Source organism: Osmerus mordax, chromosome 19 (genome assembly GCF_038355195.1).
Source record: "Osmerus mordax isolate fOsmMor3 chromosome 19, fOsmMor3.pri, whole genome shotgun sequence".
NCBI lineage: Eukaryota > Metazoa > Chordata > Actinopteri > Osmeriformes > Osmeridae > Osmerus > Osmerus mordax.
The window spans coordinates 10,290,710-10,316,323 of record NC_090068.1 but is presented as its reverse complement, the minus strand read 5'-3'; the positions used below and the strand labels follow the sequence as shown (position 1 = coordinate 10,316,323).

General features: G+C 45.3%; 2 protein-coding genes across 3 annotated transcripts; one reads left to right on the top strand and one right to left on the bottom strand.

Annotated features, from left to right (window-relative positions):
- Positions 1–800: 800 nt before the first annotated feature.
- Positions 801–21,592, bottom strand: lrch2 (leucine-rich repeats and calponin homology (CH) domain containing 2). Of its 2 annotated transcripts, XM_067256620.1 has the most exons (22): positions 21,298–21,592; positions 11,338–11,482; positions 10,783–10,909; positions 10,517–10,622; positions 10,227–10,363; positions 9,858–9,994; positions 9,677–9,764; positions 9,411–9,507; positions 9,225–9,325; positions 9,080–9,147; positions 8,649–8,753; positions 8,006–8,074; positions 7,643–7,705; positions 7,304–7,352; positions 7,139–7,177; positions 6,722–6,859; positions 5,466–5,516; positions 5,297–5,360; positions 4,183–4,295; positions 3,086–3,223; positions 2,588–2,665; positions 801–2,481 (listed from the first exon to the last, which is right to left on the bottom strand). In XM_067256620.1, the coding sequence occupies exons 1-22, from the start codon at positions 21,590–21,592 to the stop codon at positions 2,362–2,364; spliced, it is 2,328 nt and encodes a 775-aa protein (XP_067112721.1). In that variant the 3' UTR covers positions 801–2,361. The 2 variants fall into 2 exon arrangements, with proteins under 2 accessions (XP_067112721.1, XP_067112722.1); XM_067256621.1 differs by lacking the exon at positions 7,139–7,177 and having other exon boundaries at positions 21,298–21,532.
- Positions 21,593–22,042: 450 nt separating this feature from the next.
- si:dkey-17o15.2 (UAP56-interacting factor) lies at positions 22,043–25,274 on the top strand. The gene is made up of 9 exons (XM_067256628.1): positions 22,043–22,395; positions 22,989–23,147; positions 23,263–23,393; positions 23,595–23,680; positions 23,842–23,932; positions 24,293–24,345; positions 24,439–24,513; positions 24,616–24,721; positions 24,890–25,274. The coding sequence occupies exons 1-9, from the start codon at positions 22,263–22,265 to the stop codon at positions 25,019–25,021; spliced, it is 966 nt and encodes a 321-aa protein (XP_067112729.1). The 5' UTR covers positions 22,043–22,262; the 3' UTR covers positions 25,022–25,274.
- The last annotated feature ends 340 nt before the right edge of the window (positions 25,275–25,614 follow it).

Here is a 25,614-nt window from a genome sequence, read left to right as displayed (position 1 = left end):
TTATTTAACAAGAGGTTGGATCTACAAAGATTTACAGTTTAGCAGCCACATGAAGGCATTTGGCATTTGTTTACAGGTGTGTAATGTGGCAGATGTGAGATGTACTGTAAATAGTTAAATAAAGGATGTACTCAAAGCTATAAACAATTCCGTTTTATTTTTGTATTTTGGCCTTGAAACAAAGTTTAATTAGTTTGTTTCTTTTGTCTTTCTTTTCTTTTTTAAGAAACACCCCAAACTTTTTACAGTGGATATATTTACAGACATAAGGTTTGGTCTTTCAGAATCATTGCATGCATTTAATTTCTTTTGATATACAAAAATTCTTATGTACAGAATACATCAGAATGTTCTTAATGGTATCATGTGTCGACAATCTTTTAGCCAAACTTGATGCACTGTGTGTTCGACATGGCTAATGCAAGGAATGGCCCTCTGAAGAATGACCTGCAAGGACAAATGCTAAAAAGAATCACATCTCCTTGTCACCGGAAACTAATATCACATGTTGAATAAAATGAGGGATATTTGGAGACAAACACATGGACAAATCAATTGTTGTTTGTTCCAGCCTTGATGTCATGCTGCTTTGATTGGTTTGTAACTTAATTAACAATGACTTCCAAGTTCATCCAAGAGAAAGTAGGTGTGAGCAGGGTGTTTCCAGAGAAACAGATCGTTGTTGGATAGGCCAGTTCTAGCATGAACGGGCTGGTAGGTGAACTGTAAGGCATTCTGCTCTAGGACGGCAGCCAAAAATTTGACATAATGAAATGTGAGCAAATAAACTTTGAAGTGAATGGGAGTACAAATTGTTTATCACAATTGAGAATCATTCAGCTTGATGAAATGTAGTTGTGAACATGATGTTTTATGGCTCATTTTCAGAATTCAATTACCATAGATATACTTTTTTGTAATAGAAATCAAAACAACTACACAGAGCCTTCAAAATCTGGTAAGAAACATCACAGCAAACAAATCAGAGCTAAAAACCCTCAGAACATTATTTAATTTGTTATCAGGGTTGAAACACACAACAAATTATACAAAAGCACAAAAATACAACCAAAAAATAAATACATAAATAATTTCCCTGATATACAGTTTCTTAGAGAGTTGTCTGTGTGTATCTATTTGCATTAAGCATACTGTTTTTGCTGTGAATCCAACTCAAATAAAAGGAACCAGTGAAAAAAAATGTACAAAACATTCTTAAGTTGCACCAAATTGTCCGACAGATAAAATCACATCAGTAAGTACATTGTACATAATAATATCCTGACTGATCAACTTGTGCTTTAAACTTGTGTTAAAACAAGCACAGAAGGTTGCATCAAACCTGCTGGGAGTCACAGTAGTCTTATGTTTACAGTCTGTTGTTTCCTGTGACTACTGAGTTTACGAGGAACAGCTCATTCCAACAGCAGTAGTCAGCAGAAGACCATGTAACACAGCAGGTGAAGTGGCTAAGCACCTGCTACAATACAAACCTTTCTGCTCTTCTGCTGAAGCCATTCTGATCATAGATACTATGTTTTTCCAAGCAAGCGTTTCTTCTAATCCCCAAACAGACTGTCAAGGTGGTGTTAGTTTTGGCTCTGGCTGGGTTTTCCCAGGCCAGAAGAGAAATAACATGAACCCAACTTCCTGCTCTGGGCCAGAATACCAGATGAAATGCAGAACCGAACATTCTTATCTTCATGATCACAAATATCTGTAGAATGCTACTTGTGTCAAAACAAAATCAAGCTACAAGTGCAAGGGCCACTTGATCTGTGTTGTGGCTGGTGAACCAGCATGCAGTTCACTTCTCTAAGTGAAAAAGTGAGTGCATACATTAAAACGGTTTTCACTTCACTATGGCGGTCTGAAACACAGAGGGGTTGGGAGTCTTGTCAGGTCAGATTTGGCTACTCCAGTCTCAACAGTCTCTGGGAAATAGCCATGGCAACTGGTCTTCCTCTTCTTCTAGGTTCCCCCTGTCGTCTGACCTTTGACCCAACTCAGTTCATCACCTCTCACAAGGTCATTGTGCCTTGTGCAGGTCACACTGGTCATACAGAGTCACACATTTTCTCTACACACATACAGTATGGACCCCCTATGGGACACAAGCTGAGAATCTGATGGAGGAGAGGCAGGAGCCAGCCGACATCATATAAGAGAGTGAGGGCCTCCCCTCTCGTGGCTCCGTCAGCTGGTAGCGGGCTCCTGTCCTTTGGCCTTGGGGGCCGTCACCCGTTTGGGTTCCCTGGTCCCCAGTGGTGAGGTCTCTCATGTGAGGGGGGGTGGAGGGCTGGGGGGTGGAGGCAGGGCCCAGCTGAGGGCTGGGGAGTGGAGGCAGGGCCCAGCCTGGTACTAAACAGCAGACAGCTGGGTGGGCTTGGAAGCAGGCAGCTCCAGCAGGGCCTGAACAGTCATTCCTACCTTCACAAGGCCACGCTCCTCCAGGATGTGGTGGGGCAGACACAGCTTGTCCTGACGGATTACGCCGACAGACAGAAACACACAAGCACACGCATGATCAATGTTTTGTCTTGAAGCCCTTGACGGTGAAAAAGAGTGTGGATAACAGTGTGTCTACCTGCGGAACGCCCAGCTTCTTGCAGGCATCAAGAAAGTTCTCCACATTCCTACGACACTTTGCCATGCTGAGCTTTGGCTGAGAAATAGGACACACGATTTACGTTACATTTTAGTCATTTAGCAGATGCTCTTATCCAGAGCGATGATTTACTGTGGAAGTGAGGTCCTCTGCAGAGGCATGTTTGCATTTAATTGCTTTGAGAGCTATAAAGGCAAAATATTTATGTACAGTACCTGTCAAAAGTTTAGAAGCACCTCGTAATTTTTGAGAGACATGCATGTTCCTGTTTTATATGCAACTAGGTCATTTAATGGTATGAAGATTTACTTGGACTAAAATGTAAAAATAATGCCACAAAAAGCCAAATTTTCATCAAACTGCCACCATAGGCAAAATGTGTAGAACACAGGTTAAATGCCCTACAGACCGTGATTGGGCGATTGATTGAGTGATTGACTTATCATGTGTTGCCACTACTGAAGAGGGAGGGCTTACCACTGCAGGTGAGGGCACATGGATGCTGGCTACAGATCTGGGACGTATGTGATTGGCTAGATGGCACAGAACAACGCCGTCCATCAGGGCCGCCCCAACATCGTCAGGTAGCAGAACCTTCAGTCTGGACTCAAGGTTCTAAACAGGACCACACCCTCACGTTAGTCATGCCTCAGTGCACATCGTTGTGAATCCCTGGAAAATCCACTTCACAGATGACACATTACCACAGTGTTTACGTGTGATGGCTGAGAGGGGTGTGTAAGGCTGCGCAGAAGGAGAGGACATTGGTGGAGGGAGTGAAAGGACCAGTGGAACTGGAATTAAGGTAGCAGTTTTGGGAATCATTTTTACAACTGAATCTATGTATGTAAACAGCCAAGTGGTCATGCTTCTTATGACAGTCCCAACTGCCTGCCTTGCTCATTGACTTTTAGCAGCCATATGACTTCAAACACATTTGTACTACTTAAGCCTTGTTGATGATCTATGACAAATACGCATTTAGCTGATGGATTTAGCTCATGTCAAATCTCGTTTATGAGCCCCACATATATTTAAGAAGGCTACATGGCTAAACACGTTCAAGTGAGAATGATATGACGGGAAACAAATATTTACATTGATCTCTTTGAGATTAACATGTCTTGGTGCGCCCTGTTGTTTTCCCTTTGGTGCTCTAAGAACTCTTTGTCTCTGTCTTTACCTGCTCATGTGAAAGTATAAAAGGCCCTTACAGCTGCTGTGAAGTCTGCCTGCAGTGTTTTCCCTTATATCCGTATGGGGAGTCAGGTGGCTGAGCGGTTAGGGAAGCGGGCTAGTAATCCGAAGGTTGCCAGTTCGATTCCCGGTCATGCTAACTGACGCTGTGTCCTTGGGCAAGGCACTTCACCCTACTTGCCTCGGGGGAATGTCCCTGTACTTACTGTAAGTCGCTCTGGATAAGAGCGTCTGCTAAATGACTAAATGTAAAATGTAAATGTAAAATGTAAATGTAATGTACCGAGTCTGTCTGCTAGTGGGCCTACAGTGTCTTGTCACTGAGTGTCCTTGTGTGTTTGTGTTTGGTTTGTCCCATGTTTTTTGAGCCTTCCGACCTGCCGTAAGATGCCAATTTGCTCCATCTCCTCTCTCAGGTGCTCCATCTTCCTCCGCATGGTGAAACTGGGGTCTGTGGAGGCGAACTCCTGGCGGCTGCTCCTGCTAAACGCTGTGGGGCAGACAGAACAGGGAGTCAGATGGCTGAGCGGTTAGGGAATCGGGCTAGTAATCAGAAGGTTGCTGGTTCGATTCCTGGCTGTGCAAACCAAATGACGTTGTGTCCTTGGGCAAGGCACTTCACCCTACTTGCTTCGGGGGAATGTCCCTGTACTTACTGTACTGTAAGTCGCTCTGGATAAGAGCGTCTGTTAAATGACTAAATGTAAATGTAGAACAGGCCGGATTCACCAGCAGACATGACACAACAGAGAGGACCCACACAGAGACACACGGCTCTGCCTGCTAGGGACGTCCCTGTACAGAGCCTCTCAGGGGCTCCAGCCTCTTTTCCAGGAACAGCCAGGGAGAGGTCAAGTGTGAAAAAAAAACATGAACTCTCTGCTCTCTGGCTTACGGCTTCCACAGAACTCCTACGGATCACAGCCGTAGAATACTAACAATGGACATCCTGTACTCCCTGAAAAGTGTACCTCAGTACTCTCTTCTACAGAGGATAAACAGCCTCATCTTTGCATGTTAACATCCTCTACCAAAAACCACTGGATAGGTTTATTAAGACAGCACTTAAGTAACCTGCTCTGGCTTTGAAACTATTTGTTGACATCTAAATCCCAAGGAACTCTACTCCACCACTTTCCATGTGAGGTTAAATCAGCATTCTTATTGATTTAGTCACTGGACCATACGTCTCTAGAAGATTTTTTTTTTTAAAGTAGTAATGGATCTCTTAGGTCAAATGCTGATAAGGTTCTCTAAAATGGATAACAGCATATCATGTCATTCTCACATATCATATTATCTTCCCAAACTGCCAGAGTTAAGCCAGAGGCCAGGCAACTGCACATCCTCACACCTCCCTTCTGCAGCAATACAAACCAAAAAAAACCCTAACCGCAACATGAGGAGGGGCCATGTTTTCCACAGAATGTCTGGGTAAAAGTCAAAGGCAATATTATTGCACACAACATTGGACATTTCGGAACAACTCACCTGATCTTGGCTTTAAACCAAATACAGTAAGGGTTGTGCTGAATTCAGAGCTGCGCATTCCCTCCTGAAAATAAAACAGGATTGTAGCAGCATGTTCAAAAACATTCACAGAATTGTGTATGGTACAGCCTAGTTCACGTATTGTTATTGTTGAAACTACCCTTCTTACCTCACACTCTTCATTACCACTTGAATTCCTCCGCGCACTCTGGCACTTGTACTGGGGAAGAGAAAATTTAAATTTAGTGTTTACGTTACCTTGGACATCTTTTCCTTTTAGGGGGTCAAATATACAGAACAATTGATAGGGATCAGTCCTGAGAAAATACCCCCTCGGGGTAGACAGAATGGAGTCCCAAACTAAAGGCATATGGCAACTCAAGCAGTTTCATCTCCATAAATCTCCAAAATCTCTATATCTATGGCAACTTTGGCAACCACAAATGTCAACTTGCTTCAGTTTCATTGAAGAGTGCTGGACAGAAACTTCTGTAGGATTTGTGTGAGTCATTGGCCAGAACAATATTGCAGTAGTCTTAGTGTCCACAGCAAATCCAAGAATTATACATTTCTGGTGTTCAGAGCACACAGAGGTCAAAGCTTTTCTTAAAATTACACTTGACCTGATGCAAAACCTTAGCACTTAATTCAGAATTCAACACTAATGGGTGTCAGGTGGCTGAGCGATTAGGGAATCGGGCTAGTAATCTGAAGGTTGCCAGTTTGATTCCCCGCAGTGCCAAATTATCTTGTGTCCTTGGGCAAGGCACTTCACCCTACTTGCCTCGGGGGGAATGTCCCTGTACTTACTGTAAGTCGCTCTGGATAAGAGAGTCTGCTAAATGACTAAATGTAAATGTGTTAAATTCATAAAAGAAATCCTCAGTAGAACATTCACACAATGTCCAGTGATAGGTGAAATTGTGAAATGTTGAGGTCCTGGTGCAAATGACCGTAGTGCAGTTGAAGTTGTTCAACTGTTGGCTTTTATGGGAGTCCCAGATTTGATGAGTCATGACATGAAATTAGTTATTTCATAGTTGAATGATAATGTGTCTTTGTCTTTCAAGATCAGAAACCAAAATTGGATCATGATTCACTGTTTATGCAGTAGGAAATGTAAATGTGTCACAACTAAAAATTAACAACAGTTAATGTTAATATTTTTCAACCAGACCATTAAAACCCAACTGCTCTGAAGTAATGAAAATTTAAAATCTACTGTTTCCTGTTCCTTAAAATGTTACATTTGATGTTCAGGATTTGCTGTACACCATCAAGAATGGAACAAAGGTTTATTGTCTGTGAAGAGCCAGCATGGTATTTAACTAAACGTATACCACTATTATCTATTAAATGGAACAAGAGCGTGAACCAACATTTAGGTAGGGATTCAGACGAAGAAGAGCGTGAATGGGCTCGTACCTTGAGATAATCTTTTCTAAGGTATTTGTTCCTCCTACGCTCCTCGTTCTGGTTGAGGACGGGAGGTAGCTCTGGCCACTTGGCCTCTGTGTCTGACTCAGATTTGATGCTGCCATCGAAAGAGCAGGATGATGACGGCTGCAGAGACACATCTGGATGAAGGTCAACATGCTGGAACATGCCTTTTGGCTAGATAACATCAGCTAAACAAACGTCCCTGGTTAATTTACTGTTAAGCCACAACGTTATCGGGAAGAAGATTATGGCTGACTTCCATGCTGATGTACCTCACATAGCGATATTCGGAAAACAAATGTGTCCTTTTCATTTGAAAATACCAAACAAATAAATATGATCTCATGCAAGAACTTAAATGATAAGCGTGAGAAGGACCAATGTATGGATGAAATGGATGACCTCAGAGAAAGGTGTGTCGTCGTCTGTAAAGTCGGGATCCTTTCCAGTGAACATGGAGAGAGAATAACATGGAAACTGAAACATGACATGGATGAATGCACTGCTGCAAACAACTCAAAATAACAGTGAAGAAGCATGACATGTTCGATCTAGTGGAACACTTACCTGTCCACCAAGTACTGATGCTCCACTGCTGCCTTCATCCAGAGAAGCACTGGAAGAGACACCAAATATCAACACCTACAGACAAGTCATCAACTGTCAGAATCCAGAATCTGAAACTCTGGAGCGGTTTAAAGCAGCTAACTGTGTTCAGACTGTGGTCAGGAACCTATGATGGCGCACTAGTGGACAGCAAACCCTTCTGGACTGCAACTTCTGGAAAGTCCACTTCTAGAGGGGAGGTGGAATGTGACCCTGTAACATCCATTAAGTGACGTAGCAGGTTGCCCTGCGGATGTGTACCCAGGGTTTGAGCGTGCGGCAGTGAGGCTGAATGCTTACCTGCGCGTGGCCTGGGATTGAGACCTCTGTTTGCTGCTGGAGCTTCCTGAGTGACTGAGGAACCTGTGGAGGAACAGGAGGTCATATGCAGGCTCGGTCACACGGCCCGGCAGAACCCCTAAACACCGCCAACGGCTCTCTGCTCTCTACGGAGGCACAACACTTGTTCACGTTCTAAACACGTGCTAGACACTCACACAAAAAAAAAAAAATACTCAAAGAAAACATGCCGTCTCGGTATGGGGGAGGGGAACATTTTAATTCCTGACTTTAACCGGCGACAAAAACTGGAACCCTCTCTCTTCACCACGCACTCTGCTTCTCTCACAGTCTCACTGACACACAGTCGCTCTCTCGCTCTACCTGTGTGCTCGTCCAGTTACCCTTCTCCGGTGAATAAGACTCTCTGCTCTACATATTAAGGAGCGCCGTCTACCAGTCAGTCATCACGTATGCACCAGTCAGGTCCAGGGAGGAGGCGGGGGGGGGGGCAGGAGATGGATGAGGCAGGAAGGGAGCAGGAACAGGAAGGAAGCAGGTAAAGAGAACAGGAACAGCAGGTGAGAGGTTAGGCGCAGGGAGGAAAAAGAGATAACATGATATAGGAGGGTGGGAAGCAATTCGGGTGCATGAGCCAGTGCTTTTGTTTAGGGATGACATCACAAAATGATCATACATTTCTGCCAGTTCTGTTCAAGAGAACCCCTGTTTCCAGGAACTGTCAGAGAATACCTATTATTCCATTACCCTGTCACGCTTTCTGGGTGGCTCTGAGCAGGAAGACACATCCACCCCCATCCCTCCTTGTCCTCTGATATCAGAAAGGAAGGAGGCGGAGGAGATGGGTGGATGCTGAGCTGAGCCACGATAAGGACACGGAGATACGTATGAGGGCAGGGGAGATATGCAACCATGTGAAGATATGAAATGAGGCAGGGCGGAGCAGCTGGGTGTGTTTGTGTGTCTGTGGTTGTGTCTGTGGTTGTGTCTGTGGACAGTCTCCCACCTGTTGTGTTGCTCCTGCTGGAGAAGCTGCACAGCGATCTTCCTCAAGTCCAGCACCTCCTTCAGCTCATCCTCCTCCTCCTCGGCCAACTGTTCCTTATCGGAGCTGGGAGCCCCAGAAAGACAGGAAATCAACACGATGAGAAAACACCTGCTAACGTCTGGTCCACTGTTTCACACTCTGGACTAGAATTTTTTTTCATGACTCATGTTGCGGCTATCTAATGTCTGAGCTAGCGTCAGACATAATCTGGATAATACCATGTCCTATCTCAGCCACTGATCTGTCTGTTCCCTCTGTAGTCTGCAGATATCAGATCCAGAAAATCTGATATCATTATGTTCTTTTCACTCTCAGAACAAAAATGATGACAAGAAAGGTGACAGATGATGATGTTTACAAAGCAGTGTCTGTCGTCTAACATGTCTTACCCAGACTCCTCCTTCCAGCTCTCCTTATCTTTGCTTTGGTGTGACTTATTAAGGACTTTCTCCAATTCCTGAAACACATGGAAAATGTATAGCCACGGAACATAGAGGCAGTGAACTCGTAGTGCAGTAATGAGATGTAGTGGACCTTTATGCAGGTGACATAAGGGCTGCTCTGCTGCATGTCGCCCTCTGACAGACCAGCATCCTCATCTGGGTTGGGCTCTATGAAGTCATAGGGGTCTTGATCTAAGGGAACAACACTATGTTTACTGTCATGCTCTATAAACCGTTCATATAAGAACAGCCGGGCTGCTGTCTTGACATGAAATACCTTTGCAGGAGTCCATCTTGGAGAGGAGTGACAAGGCGTCGGCGCGGGCCGTCTCCGACAGCTGAGAGTGCAGGCTGATAGTGTCGTCGTCCGAGGGCTGAAGAGAGGAAGAGAGGATGAGGGCGGGGATGAGGAGGGGGAGGAGCTGAGGGGGGAGCTGTTCTCCAGAGGGAAGTCTTGAGGTTCTGTTTTCACGCATAGACGTTAGGACGCTAGAGCCGAGCGATGAGCTCAGACGAGTCGGGAGAGAGAAAGTGACCTCTGACCTCTGTCGTAGAAAGCCTCTTGTCCCCGTTGTCACTGCCTATACCAGAGTCAGGGCCGTGGTTCTTGCTGGGGTAGAAGTCCTCCATGCTGCATTGAAAAACCAAGCGTGACGGTGGGCGGTGCATATGCAGGATCCTGTTGATGTGATTGGCTGCGATGCACTGAGAGGGGGGCGTGTACCTGTCTGTGAGTGGCTGGGGGAGGCATCCCCGTTTGCCTCCCAGGGAGGGGAGGTCCAGGGAGTCAGGTTTCTTATCCATCCTGCACGCCTGGATGTTCAGGTACTTGAATATGTGCACCTTTCCTTTAAGGCAGATCTAAAATATACAAATAATTGTAAATTGTCAAATAAATTTGTCTCTGTGTGTATTAAGACATATAGTAAATAAATGAAAGAATAATTAAATACATGAATACACATCCAAAGGGAACACAAGTCACCACTAGATGGCGCCATAACATAATTATCACAAAGTCTCAGCTAGGGGGACATGTTGAGCATTTCTGTATTTAATAGTCATCCTCACACAGACAGACACACACACACACCTGTGCAGGTGGAGACTGCATAGGGTTGTTGTCCAAGACTATGTGCAGCAGCTGCCTGAGTTTCCTGTAGACTGGAGGGATCTCTGTGATCTTGTTGCAGGAGAAGTCCAGTCTGATGAGGGGCAGGTCAGCCAGCTCTGGATAGAGAAAGATGGAGATGGTAAAATACCCATAGCTCACTTTGTCTCCACAGAGGATTTACTGGAGGGAGACATTCTCATGAACAAGGTCATGGAGAACCAGGTAGAATCATGTGACAGGTGGGGCCCAGGAACCAGGTGGAGTCTGACCCTCAGGCAGCATCTGAAGGCAGTTCCTCCTGATGTTGAGTTCCCTTAAGGCATGAAGCCTCCCCACCTGAGGGGGCAGCACCTGGATCTCATTACAGCTGATGTCCTACAGGGAGAGACATAGCATAGTCTTACATAGACAAACACACACAGGTCCAGACATGCATTCACACACCCACAGACCCAGACAACCAGACCCATGCACACACCCACAAATAGAGACAGACAGACAAACACACAGACACACGCATACAAACCATGCTTACCAGCTCCATCAGCTCTTTGGCCTTTCCAATCTCCTCTGGGATTGACACAAGCTTGTTGTTGCTCACAACCAGCACTTTAAGGGGGAGGTTGAACAGGTATTTTGGCAATGTTGAGAGTAGGTTCCGGCTGTAGAAAGACAAAATACAGGTAAGACCAACCAACATTTGTATGACAGGACACTGCCATGCCTCGAAGGTCAGTCTCTGTGTTCAGGTACATAGTGTGGGTGGAATATCAATGATTCAGTGAACCAGGATCTACACAGAACTCTTGACCATGTGTAAGAGAAGACCAGCTCTATTTGATATGCATACAGTATCAATGTAGCAAGACTATTCTTGTTTATGTGACAGTGTTTTGTCTGTGTCTATGCATGTTGGCTTGTTTTGGTAAGTGAAAGAGGAAATGCTTCTGCATGTTCATGTTTGTGAATTCACTGAAAGAGGAACACTGTAATGACTCATGAAACGGCAGTAAATCTGGACCTGACCCTGGTCTGGGGATTCAGGCCTCCTGTGGGGCCTACGACAGAGATCGCGTGACCCCTCACTGACCTGATGTTGAGGTACGTCAGCATCTGCAGGTTGATGATGGCTTCTGGGATGCATTTGATGCAGTTGTGGTAGAGGTTGAGGGACTCGAGGGGGGAAAACAGACACACCTCAGGAGGGATCTCCGTCAGACGGTTCTTGGACAGATCTGAGGGCCGGAAGGAGTGTAAAGACACAGCGTTACTGGTCTGACCTGGGGTTTACTTTGTAGAAGCTTCTCCATCACGAGCACACACCGAGTCGGACTGTATTCTGAGAGTGCAACTATAGCTGCTGTGAGTTGAGTCTGATTGGACTGATGTGGGAGGGTGGATTGATTCCAGGAAGTCTCGATCGGTCGATATGTCTAAATGACTGATCAATGAGAACAAGGGCTCTTTCTCAAAGTCAGGTCTGCTGTTATGGCATGTTGTCTTGTTCGTTCTGTCACTCACACGACTACAGTCTTGTTGCTCGGGTCGGATGCATCCATGCAGCATCCATCCTCAAAGTGTTTCTGGTATCGATCGAACCAACATGAGTGCTCTGCTACAAGCTCTGTCTGTCTGCGTAATAGATTTGGTGTTGACACATTCTCCACCTGGCATTCGATATCATACAGAAACATCTTCCTGTTTGGGGTGTCCTTGAAGGCAGTGCACTAAGCTGCTAATTCGATTCCGGGAGTGCTCTAATTTCATGGGTTGTGAATCAGAACATGAATTATGAACACGCTGTCATGCTCCAGAGAGAGCCCTTGTGAGGCAGCAGGACCAATGTGTGATGTGACGGCCAGTCAAGCACACTCTATCACTCCCATAAAGCCCTTCAAGTCCTGCTGACAGATGCTCCTGCCAGCCAATCAGGCGCCGTCTGGAGGGGGCGGGCCTCCACGCCTCAGAGAGACACTCGCTGCACCTCAGTTCATTCATAAATTGGACTGACACCCACAACTAGCCACACTGCGTTCACGAGCTGTAGATCACACTAAACAACCTGGCTTTGGGAGTCCAACACACTTGCACTTCACATGTCTGACATTCCTCCGATATGTGCCGTCATACATCTGTCATGATTCTGTATAGTGTAAGGCTAGTCTGTGTTACGGTGTGTTTATGGTATACATTCTGATGTCAGACTGGGTATGATAGCCTGGGTGCCTGTCTGGAGATTCACCCAGTCGTGTCTGTAGCTCTGTGTGCCTCAGGCAGCTGATCTCAGACCAGCCTGTGTGTGAAGGAGAATGTGGAGCTGCAGAGCTTCATGAAGGATTCTGTAAAGGCACTGCCGATGCCATGGCAACAGCACGGGTCCAGGAGGGAGCGGCGAGTGAATGCGTCTTGAGAGATGTCTCTGGCTCTGGGTGTTTCTGTTTGCCTCGGGTGTGAGCCTGCATTTCTTCCCGGCTCGTCTTGGACTGTGTGCATGCAGAGGAGAGTACTGGTGCTGACCTAACTGGAAAATATACTGAAAGTTCCTCAAACGGACACACAGTTGGTCCCTAATCTGGCCTCAACTGTGTGTGTGTGTGTGTGTGTGTATGTGTGTGTATGTATGTGTGTATGTGTGTGTATGTGTGTGTGTGTGTGTATTTGTGTGTGTGTGTGTATTTGTGTGTGTGTGTGCATTTTTAGCAAGGGGGGGTTCAGTAAGCAGTAGGAGTGCAGTATATGTGTCAACACAGCTGACAGTTTCCTGGTTTCCAGGTGCCCATCCTTATACTCTAAAACAAGATCATTGAGAGAGACTGTAGGTACATCCGTATAGTTCCCAATAATCTGAGTCTCTTGTAAAGTATCCTTACATCACGCAAGTTCACAGAATTGGACTGTCTTTTGCGTGCATTTGTTAAAACCCCCAATCAGTTCAATTTCAGCTTCAGTTCCCCTGCGAAGAGAGAACCGTTTCTCCCTTCCTGGTTTTTGGGGACATACCAGCTGAGCACATGAGAACGAGTGTTCCCTGAGGCGACCATCTTTTCAGATGCAGCGTGGCAGAGACGCATCATCAAAGGCAGTGAGGGAACGCTACCAACATCAATGCTAGTCAGATACCCCCCCCCCTCTCTCTCTCCCTCTCTCTCTCTCCCTCTCTCTCTCTCTCTCCCTCTCTCTCTCTCCCTCTCTCTCTCTCTCTCTCTCTCTCTCTCCGTGGAACACAGTCAGCTTGATCACACAGACCCCAGTGTTTCGGCTCACAAAGAAGACAAGCTAGTCTGGGCAGAGATGACAGAGACATCTTAAAGTAAGCCTGTGCCCGAAGTTTGACTCACCTGAAAAGGGGGACATTTCTTCATTTACAGAAAATGACGTTTTGCCTTCCTCTATTCTAGAAGTAGGCGTGTTGTTTGGAAAAGATACGTGTTGATCCACAGGGTAGTTTGTGTACACACTGCTTCCCTGCCGTGTGCAGACATGGTTGGAACAATCTGCAGGAAGGGCTTGGACCACAGGTACAGCACTTAGTATCTCCTTCAGTCACACAAACCTTTCAGGTAGCTCAATCTTCGAAAGAACACAAGTGATCACGTGACTCAATATCCTCCTATGAGGAAACGTCAACTCACCATGTCACCATCATTAACACAGCGCTAGCACAATGAGTTGTCTCCTCCGCGTTATAACTGCACACACTGAACTCTGCATAATGTGCTACAAGGTAAACCCATTTCCATTGACGGTTAAATTGTATCGAGTTCATCAGCTAGACTGTGGACAGTCCCACAGGCAGCAGTTAATCGCCTGAATTATGTGTAGTTATCCATTCCACAACATGAGGATTAGTGATGGCCACATTTGTAATCCCTGCTTCTCACCAGCCAACCAGCAACCTCCACTTTCCGTCTTCAAGAAAACCTGGGCTACCCATGAAATATTCAGATGCCAGACCATTCAGTAAAGTCCACACAGAACTGGCACGCAGGAGAGAGGTAGGGAGAGAGGTAGAGATATAGAGAGAGAGAGGGATGGAGAGATGCAGATAGAGATGAGCTCAGGCATGCATTCGGAGGCTGGCCTAGATTTGGGTCCATCTGGAGCAGGGAGAACGTAGCCAGTATCCCCCCCACGTCACAACAGGAACAGAGAGGGAAGGGGTGTCCCAACCTCAGACTACATTACCCACATGTCTGGTCTCAGTACCCCTTCCTGTAAACCGCATGCCTACATTTCCATTAATTTCCTCCCCAGCTCCAACCGGATAGTTTCTCTGCAGGGAGGAGCCCCAACTCCACCCATCCAATCAACTGACAGGATGAAATCAGAGCTCGTCCTCAGCTTGGTGGTGACACAACAGCAACAAATCAGCATGTTCTCCTGTCTGTCTGTGATGGGAAGTTTCTGTGACAGGGACATCTCTGTCAGACAAAACCAAACAGGAAGTTGACTTACATGTCAGCTCGATTGGACAACTGTATCCTCCGGCTTGGCAGGCGCCATCACAAAGACTAGCAAGGTGATATACCTGCAGACACACACAGACATGCACACACACACACACACACACACACACACACACAGAGACGCACACACAGACACACACTCAAACAGACACACATAAACACACAGACACAGATGCACACACAGACACACACACACAGACACACACTCAAACAGACACACATAAACACACAGACACAGATGCACACACAGACACGCACACACAGACACACACTCAAACAGACACACATAAACACACAGACACAGATGCACACACAGACACACACACACACGGTTCACATGTGCGACCCTGTCCAACTGTTAATGTGCTTGTGGTGAAATCCCATTAGTGTGTAATTTCACAGCCTATCAGGTGGAGGGTTAGGGTTGGTGATGATGGAGACTACCAGTCTCAGCTGCTAACCAAAAGGAGGATAACCCCCCAGCCCCCCCCCCCCCCCCCCAGACACCTCCTGCGCCCCCGAACGACCCCCCAGGGACCATCTCTCTTCGCGACGGCCAAATGGGGAGAGGAGAAAGGAGAGGGGGAGAGACAGAGCCGTAGAGAGAGAGAGAGAGAGAGAGAGAGAGAGAGAGAGAGAGAGAGAGAGAGAGAGAGAGAGAGAGAGAGAGAGAGAGAGAGAGAGAGAGAGAGAGAGAGAGAGAGAGAAGAGCGAGAGAGAGAGAAAGTGTGAAAAGGGTGAGAAGAAGAGAGTACGAGACCCAGAGAGGAAGAGAGGTGGTGGAGTAGATGGCGTGTCACACCATATTACTCCCACTCATGAGCCGCACCCCTGAACTTAGCGTGTATCATATATACACCTCCCCTGAGGCAGGTCTGCAAATGGAGCCATGGTAGGCTGCCTCAGATACACCCCTGTTGGGCTAAGTGGAGGGGGGAGACGGGGCCAGTGGACCCAAGAGAGGCGGTAACCTCACCACTACATTTTCTATTCCCACCCTTCCCTAATTTGAGGTGTCAGTCCCTGTGAACAAAACAATCTTGAGGTGAGAGGCTGCCCTCAAATGGCGTTGTGACCTTGTAGCCTAATCTCATCCACGTTGGAAGATGCTAGGTCAGCAGACACTACGACACTCGTGTCTAAGACAAGTACGTCTGGTGGGGACAGACATGTCCTCTGAAGACAAAACCAACAGCGTTCGTGAGCGGGATTCACAGTGACAGGTTGACTTCATTGTTGTATTCACGTTTCACACACTCGAGACCAAACGGAGATGGCCTCAGCACTGCGGTGGTGTCTCTGCTGAGGCGGGCGGTGCTGCAGCCAGGGCTAATCACAGACTGACAGAGCAGTTAGGAGCCCACGTGAGGAGCTGCACAACCCCTGATAAACACACAGGGCTTTCAATTACTCTGCCTCTATGGGCGTGGACATACATGCACACACACACACGCGTGCTCACACAGACATGCACACTCACATCCAAGCACACTGGATTACACAGCCACATACCTCAGTCCTGTTATTACGCACTCCAAATGTTAATACAAACTCCAAAATAGTGTCAATTAAACTATTAAGCTCTGTAATCATTGTCTTAATTGGAAACCACCTCACAGGCCAACAGGAAAGTGCCCTGTGGGAAGTAAATTTGATTCAGCAGTACGCTACCAAAAATATAGTATTCCTTTCGCTTTCAATCACGTGCCTTTTATTTTCTGTATCTCTCTCCCTCTGAGGCAAAAAGAGAGCCAGATTCACGCCAAATGATTATTCCGCACACAAAGACCAACCAACAAACAGACACCTTAATGACAAACTTCAAAGCATCCAGTCCAAATTCAGCATCCTGTGAAAAGCAATGGTGCCAGTTCTGTGCTGAGTGATCTAGCGTTAGAACATCAATCATTAATACTCAAGGCATACCACATGATTGAGCCCTGGATTGCTTTTCTGGCATGACCCATCAAAATACACTTACACTGGTTCCTGTGATGTCAGAACATAAGGAAGCGGAGGCTTAACACACATGTGTGTGTATGTTGTGTGTAGCTCTTGATCTCTGACAGGGCTTTGTTCGTTCCCATGACACAGACTCACAGAAGCCCTGCTCCAGAACGGTGATCAGAACCCAAACAGCAGCATGTGGATGACAACACCCAGACAGCTAGCTGTGTACAGAGACCAAGAGAGAGACAAATGCTTCCAGGGAGAAGAACTCAAGGGAGGACCCACGAGGACCATAGAGGCCCAACAACTCTCTCTCCAGGATGTGGACCCTAATATTACGGCGCTGGCTCCCATCTGCGTATGAGGCACAGCCCCTGCAGGGCTGAACAAAGGCCAGACCACTCCTGAGACTCCCGTTGGTTGATGGAAGAGGGGTGGAAGAGGGTTTTTTCTGTGGAGCTGTCCACCTCCATCTGCATCCCCATCCTGGCCCCTGACCAAACTCCATCTGTGGCAGGGCCAGGCTGCCGGCCGAAGCAGGCAGAGCAGGGCTACAGCTTGTTAGTTCATGGCCACAGCTAGCACCAGCAGGACAGGGTCTGCCTGGATGACTGGCTACTCAACACAGCTCCACCCAGCAGCCTCCTTCTCCTCCATGTTCACACCCAGGCTCACAGTTAAACTGTAGACGTTAACAGTGAAAGTCTAACTGAATACAAGGCTGAGTAGGGTGATGGAGTTGATCTAGGTTACCAGCAATTTGAATGTAACTGATCATTAATTAATAAAGCTTTAAATGTGTTTAGTTTGAGGCACGGTGCTATTGTCAGGAGTGTATAGGAGCTATCCATGTCTACCAAAGGGGCAATATCCTTCAGGTCCAATGGCTTGTTAATTCCTGGCTCGACCAAGGGTATTGAAGCGTAGGGTGCATGCTTTGGAGCAAAATGGCTGCCATTAATCACCAGGCCGCAGCAATGAGCCTGTGGTGGATGGTATGACACGCACAAAGACTCTTCCTGGTCTTCCCAGTTTTATTCTTAGCCTTCAATTTCTCTTCCAATGTCACATTGTCAAAGAGCACAGGCATTGAGTGGCTGGCTCCAACTAAGTGCATCACCTCAGTGTGCATGCTTAGCAGCCGGACAAAAGAGATTATGTCAGGTGATATCAAAAAGATGGTTGGGGCTCTTGGTCTAATCTGATAAGTATCTTCGCAGAGCTGGCTGCTGATAGACATGACTTATGGGCAGCGACATGCACACACACACAAACACCCTCTGCAGTGTTTACAACAGAGGTAGCGCTCAGAATTAAGCCCATTCTTAGCCATGTTCCCCACAGATAATCACATTCATTTGGCCCAAGATAAAGAACCCTAATAGAATTATGTCTGAGAAAGAATTCTCATCAGTCTATAGGAGCTCTGGAAAACACAGGATCAACTTCCTGATCTCACTGACAGGTATGGTGCTAACATGTCCACCCATGCTGGAGAATACCTGCAAGCCCAACTGAGAACTGGGAGCTTAGATGAGCAGTTCACTCACTCATGACACTCATTCAAGACCAACGCACCTGAGGGAGTAAAGGTTACATGGCTGAAGAACCAGGAAACCTCCCCAAAGCCCTGCATGGTTCCTGGCTCAGGGGAATGTTTACGGTCCACACTTCTCACCTTTGATGGCCAGGCGTTTCCTCAACCATTGTCTGTCCCACTAAAGGGTGGAATTTGGGAGGGTGGTAAGATGATAGGGAGGGTGAGGGAGGCTAGGCTGGAATTCTGCTCCCAAAGGGTGAGCAGGATGTCTCTCGTTAGCAGTGAGTGTTAGTTCCCTTGGGCCAGGGCTGAGGCATATAGCTGCACCCTAGCCTCTTGGCTCCAACATCTGGGCCAGTTGAGACTATGGTCCCCCTCTCTCCAAGGTCAGGGCATCAGCTTACAACTCTCACACATTCTCATGGGAAAACAAACTGACTGCCGACAAACTGTCAACAGCCTACAGCAAACTGACGCCACTGTGTGAGCTCGCCTTTCTCTCTCTTTGTGTCCGTCTTTTGTAAACAGCACACACACAAAGACACACAAGCTGTGTTCCCTGTTCACATACCAGCTGGGTGCAACTTTAACTGTCATTCCATGACATATTTAAGAAGAAGGTCGCAATTAACAGATGGGATTTTTGTGATGGAACTCTTTGAACACCTCCAACTAAAAGTACGAGGAATTGTTCCTAAGTCATATTAACCAAGTATTTGTGGGACATGAAACACACATCGTAGCCAGTACACTGAATGTATTCAACAGTATAAGAGCTCCATCTTGGAGGGTCCTGAATGGGAGAGTCATAGTTAGTTAGTTTGTCTAAATAAACAGTTTAGATTGTGACGGGGTTTCACTGCAGTTCTCTATTAGAGAAATATACATTTCAAAAGGAAAGTTGATACTTCTTTGTGGATAAGTGGATATGTTTAGCCAGTCACATGTCCCTGCCCGTCCACCTGCAGTATGCAGACACACTTGAGGTATTTTTCAGGTAATTATGTCATGAAATGCCCCATGACATTCCAGAACCCTGGTACTCCCGCAGACAATTAACCCTTTGTGCTGTCAAATGTGGAAACTCTTCTCTTTGATATAGCCCAGTTAATGATGTGGACATCACACCCTACCTCATTCAGCACAGTGCACGCCTGCACGAGGAACGCTCAGGCTGATGTCACGCCTAACTTCCTGTCTTGACTGATTTTCCAACTCTAGTTACTCTGTATGATTCATATACCTCATAGACCTCTGATATACTTTACCAGTGACATGTGCTTTAGTCCTGAAGCAGTGTAGGCTGATGCTATCTCCCACTGTACATTTTAGGCCAGTCATATTGTTTAGAAGACTGACTCTGACAGTTTCTGTGGCCACAAACAAAAGCACATCCTATCGCTCCAAAAATAGACGCACAAGCAGCTTGTTACTTCAGCTTGATAGGAAATACCATGTATAATTCAACTAGAGCCCTTCAAAGTAAGTTTGAATAAATCAACGTCGCTGATGCAGTTGAGTAGGCTATGTAATTCATTTAGGGATGTATGGTAGTGTACTGGTGAATTGACAATGTCATTCAAAGGATGTCAGTCATAACGTAGGTTAGTTTTTCCATAGGTCTCATGTGATCCAATGTTTTTGTTATTCCTGTACACAGCAAGGAACTATCTTAGACAAACCTACTAATTTTGCCATTTCCCGTAAAGGCCGAATGAATCACAACAAGCATATTACTTCTCTATAGCATTTACAGAGCTTTTTCCACCAATCTAAAGAACCCTAACAGACCAAGGGACAAATCTAAATATACATTGTTACTTCGAGTGACTCAGTCAGTTTATTGTTGCTTCAGATGCTAGGTGCCTTGGATTCACCAAGCAAAACAAAATAGTATGTCTGTGTGTGTGAGTGTGGTGTTGGGGGCTGGGCTATAGAGTGAAAAGAAACTGTGTGGTTTAAGTATTTAACAGATAAACACCAACTCAATCAATTTGAACACTATAAATTGGTTGTTCCTTGTTTTTCCCCTTATAAACTGGTAACATAATGTCTAAGAAGTCTTGTGAAATGACATGCAAAATGTACACACATACCAATGCTTTATTCTAAAATAGGATTAATGATGGAATCAAACTGCTCCTGATGGAACCGATGCCAGCCCATCTTAGCGCAGAGATCACTGAGCTTTTCAGCATGTGTGTGGCCTACAATCAAGAGAAAAACCTCGAGACACTGCGGTGAACAGGCAGCATGTCTAGCCTATCTTAGTGTAGGTCTCGCCTAAAAATCCCTATAAGAAAATCACCCAAACACCTTTCTTTATCATTTGGAGATGTGTGCGATTTACATGGTCGCAGAATTCTAATCAATCACTACATTTACCACTGCATATCCAGAGGAATAAAAAACGTGTATTCTTAATGAATGAAATATGATCTTAAACCAATATTAAAGAAATGGATCCGATATAGGCACATATTTCCTGTGGCAGGCAGCAAGGCACGCGCCCCCGTACTGTAGGTTAGACTGAGAAGACTCTTTTGTCTTGGGCTGTCGGGTACAAAACAGCATCTGAGTGAGCATCATGCTCCCTTAAACTGAAACGTAAAATTAAATCGGCCTTAGACAAACAAGTCGTAGGCTACAGTAGCCTATATCCCATTTGTGATATACCCTGGTGCGCATCAGCTAGTTATCGCTATCAGAAATGTAGGTTAGTGTACAACGGCTCATTCGCATTGGCTTGGGTGCGCCCGTTTCATTCATCCATATGCTCTCAACAGGGGGGCGATTGAGAGGAGGCGACCAAAACAAGCAGACAGTTGTAATCTAGGTTTGCCGCTCCATTCCAAGCACCCTTTTAAATTTAGAGACATTACGTGGAATTCCGCACATTGTTCATTGTGGAAACGAGTTGTTAACCTTGTGTATACTCACATGCCACCCCAGTGTTGCGTAAACACAAATTTAATATGCATACCGTTGTGCAATTGCGAGCAAATTCGGTAATTTTGTTTCATGCACAATAAGGTTTTACTGGCTATTTTATTAAACCAACAGAGGTTACGAGTGCCAAGCAATAGAGACCCACCTGCTTGTGTCGTATCGGTAAGATCATAGCTCATTCCAGGATACTCTCTCAGCTTCCTCCCGCTTAGATTCAACATCCCGGAGCACACGGCATCCTCCAGAGCACGGTCTAAACTACGGGCCGTCAGGAGCTGGTGCTGATGCTGGTTGATACCCGGGTTCCATTGAGGTCCGTTCGGATAATGATGGCTTTGAAGAGCCGTTACTGCTCCCACACCTCCGTGACTCGACGCCATTTTCGTAAGAGAAATTATTCTTACAATAATAACAGCGACAGTTTCTCCGCCCATGCGCATAAGGCAAAGACACACTCCAGGGACTTTAGGGGTAGGGCTTCTCTTGAGAGGGCGTGGGCGTAGGGGGAAGATTTAACTTACGCCTTTTCTTATTTCTTATCAATGAGAATAGGTTGTTCACTACAGTGAGATTGCACACAGTATCCTTAACCGAGAATGGTAGTCACGTCCTTGGCGAGCTGCAGTCTAATTCAACATGTAGGGTTATTCAGTCCCTATAGGTCAAATGGACGAGTGTAGCTTTATAGGCTTTAGTTGCTTGTCTGACTAAAAGGGCTATGGTTGTCCCAAACCGTAGGTCTGCCATCAAAGGATGTAATCACAAACATGACTGTGTTTTTGTCCTTCATGCCAACAGTCCTCTCAAGCACGCTATTTAGTCTACAGTGAGGCCTTTGACAGCGGCTACTGTTAGAGCACAGGCTATTTTTGGTTCTGTCATGCCGTTGGTCGTATACATAACGTTGAAGGGTTGGGTTGCTCTGGATATTGTGGCAGTAGAAGTAAGGAGAAGAGACTTGGTAAAATAAAATAAAAACTACAGGCTACCTCGATCATTCTAAATTAGAAGGATAAAAGTGACTTCAAATTGCGATTAGAAAAGACTGTCCCAACAAAGCTGACAGTCTGTCTTAGGTTTAATCTATCCCCGCGTTCGACACGTATAATAATGGACGACTCTTCCACCGCCACCCCAACTACAGACAACCCAACGAACAGCGAAAACCCGGACAACCCGGACAACCCGGAGCCCATGGAGTCGCTGGAGTCTCGCAACTCGGATAAAATAGACTTGTCATTGGGTTAGCGCCTGATTCGTGCATGTTTACCTTTGTTCAGATAATGTTCTTGTCAACGAGTCAAATGTATGTTAAATTGCACGTAAGAGTTGTTTCGACATTAATTGTGTCAGTGTTCAATTCTCAGCTGTTCAGGGGTTCTATATGGCCACTGTATACCACTGATGATTGAAAATCTAAACTAAAATGTATTTGCCAATTAGCTTTAATATGTGACATTATCAGCATTCGTTGTCACAGTGAGTTTCATAGTATGTTAATGTTTTCTTCATACAGTTGTTTGAATTGCTAAACAAGTATAATGACTTCTCCTTGGCATATGCCTATAAGGGCTCTTGCTTCAAAATCCATCAGTGTAAAAAAAATACACATAGCTCAGTGCTTTTTTCTGAGATGCAGTCTAAGCCCACTATTCAAATCCATTATGTTGACATGTCTCTGGGGATTTTGTAATGCATAGAGAAACTGAAATGCACCGTTAACTTGCCGCTCATTAGCTCACCTTTCACATAATGGATTCAGGCTCTCGTATGACACGAAAAGGCCTATGATTCAGAGTCTGAGGGCCTCACATGTCCGTTACCCTTTATTGCCAGATGACATCATCAAACTGAACAGGAAAGAGCAGAGAGTGAACAGGGCTACCAGCAAGGCCCGAAACCAACGGGCCTCAAACAAGCACAACGTCCTGAGGAAACTAGACAACACAGGACGCCAGCAAAGATTCCCTGCCAGACAAGGCCAAAGCCAGCAAGGTATCACCAAATCTGTTTCATTTGCCTTTGTATGGTGATGCTATTAATCATTATTTATTACCTTGTCACTCTGGGAAATAAGGTGATTTTCTATACAATATGGCCTTGTTTTAAGGCGCCTACAGATCAAAGTACATGGGACCCTCCCCTCGCTGGTTTTACAAAGTAAAGCCATTCAACATTAAAAAGGCTGTCATTGGAGCTAAAGGAGTGAGTCCTTTAAACAGGCATCCTATGAACACAAAGGTATGTTCATGACAAATTACTCTACTCTCATGTTCAGGAACCAACAGAAACCTTCTCTCGGAAAATAGTTCCAGAACTGCTACGTCAACTGCAAGAAGTGATTGAGAGATTTGATCAAATTTACCTAAATGTATAGTGGACATATTTTGGTTCAGAAAAAATGGTTCCTTAGATGAAACTATTCTATTTCTCCCCTCTAAGGCTACGGTTCAATTTGGACAACACAAACCTTTATTCAGGGGAGTGTTTTATCAGAGAAACAGAAGTCTCACAGCAGCACAGAGAAGGTACAGCTTGCTTTGATACTCTGATGTGTGATTTTGTTCATTATCCACAGAATGATTTTGTATCATATAGTAATCGCTCTTGCCTTTGCAGTGCATTCTAAAAATGCATTTTAAAATGTTACTGTAACTTTTTCTGTGTTGTGGTTTGGGTTTGGTGTCAGGCCTGCCCCTCCACCCAGAGAGCAGGGAAACCCACCATTCCAGCCAAAACAGAGACGAGGAAGTGCCCGTCCATTCGTTCTCAACAGAGGGGTACTTACATTTACATTTAGCAGACGTTCTTATCCAGAGTGACTTACAGTAAGTACAGGGACATTCCCCCGAGGCAAGTAGGGTGAAGTGCCTTGCCTAAGGACACAACGTCATTTTGCATTGAACCGGCAACCTTCTGATTAAAAGCCCAATTCCCTAACCACTCAGCCATCTGACCCCCCCTACTTACTGTTGTTCCTACATGTCAACCTACCTCAAGCATTTCCCAGTAATAGTTGTATCATTTCAACTACCCACAAGGATATTTTGTTGTGCTTTAGCCCCTAAATTGAATAATATTTAAGATTTTATATTGATTAAATGCTGAACAATTCTAATTAAACCCCCTCCTTCATTTAGTTCTCTGCCATGCAAGCCAGTGAGAAACTGGAAAGGTACCAAAGAGCTAGGAGGTGAGATAATATACTCTGTTAGCCTGGCTTTGCTTGTCGTGTATTGTATATAGTCCATATACTGAATTTATCACGTCATACTTTTCTGTGCAGTTGGCGAAAGGCGCCCTCTACTGGCTGTACCTTAACAGTGTCCCTTCCAAATGCTAAAGCCATCCCAGAGCCTGGGTGAGTACAATTATTATTTAGAGCCTATTTCACAGTAACTAAGATTTGTAATTGCCTTTTTGCGGTAATTTAGACCAATAATGTGTGTTTAATGTTTCTCAGCACCAAGGCCAAGCAGACTATGGACCGTTCTATTTCTACAGGGGGTGAAACTTCCTCTCCCAAAGGCATTCCCCTTAGATATAACCTAAAGGCCACAATCAATCAGGTAGGACACCATTAGGTTAGAAAAAATCTCTAAATTCATTGGTTTTACATGTATTATCTGTTATAAAGGAATACAGTATTTTAACACAGTCATTTAGATTAAGTCTGTGAGCGATTTGTGTTCACGAAAGGAACTAAACTTGCAAATGTATCGTTTTATGGGTTCCAGACAGGAGTGACTCTCAACGACCGCTTCACTGGTATGAGGATCCTTTCACCCCCAGGACAGGGTCCCCAGCGAGGGGGCAGCAGGGGAAGAGGAAGAGGCAGGGGACTAGGACGGACTGTTGTCTTACAGTGACCCTTTGCTAAACATAACTGTACATTATGCTGTGGACTGTTCAAAAATTTGTTATTTTGAAGTTATTCAGTGTACGGTAAACACAATGTATGTTTTTGTCCATTATTCAATTATGATTTTCCAGATTTATACTGCATAAGAGTGGTCTTAGATGGCAAGCAGGTTGATTTAGGTTGGGGACTTTTTATTGTTGTTTTTAGCCACTGTGCAATTTACCGATTTGAACTCAAAATAAATTGAATGGTTTTGAGTGCTCTGAATTATTATGTTATGATTATAAACAGATTATTGTAATATTTTTTTATTGTAAATTGTGGACAGACAGTAACAGCTATATTGAAGTAAAAGTGGCTTTCACTATGTGAAAATGTAATCACCTCACCTTACACTTCTATTCTTGTGATCCAGTTATCTCTGAATTAAACATGGCTTAATTCACTCATCTTCCCTCATATTAGACTAAAATCCACCTAATCCTTAACCATCAAGGAGTGACTTGCAGGCGTCACCGCAGGGCTGTTTGGGCATCCTTAACCAAAGCGACATACGCTTCAGCGGCTCGTTTCTTTCGTTCATTGGCTAGGTTGTGTTGA

Coding starts and splice junctions, on each gene's coding strand:
- lrch2 (XM_067256620.1), bottom strand. CDS start 21,592: ATGCGCATGGGCGGAGAAACTGTCGCTGTTATTATTGTAAGAATAATT. Junction 8,754..9,079: donor AGCTGGAAGGAGGAGTCTGG/GTAAGACATGTT, acceptor TGGGGCTCCCAG/CTCCGATAAGGAACAGTTGG. Junction 5,517..6,721: donor TTAGAAAAGATTATCTCAAG/GTACGAGCCCAT, acceptor TCTCTTCCCCAG/TACAAGTGCCAGAGTGCGCG.
- si:dkey-17o15.2 (XM_067256628.1), top strand. CDS start 22,263: ATGGACGACTCTTCCACCGCCACCCCAACTACAGACAACCCAACGAAC. Junction 23,394..23,594: donor GGCATCCTATGAACACAAAG/GTATGTTCATGA, acceptor CTCCCCTCTAAG/GCTACGGTTCAATTTGGACA. Junction 23,933..24,292: donor CATTCGTTCTCAACAGAGGG/GTACTTACATTT, acceptor TCCTTCATTTAG/TTCTCTGCCATGCAAGCCAG.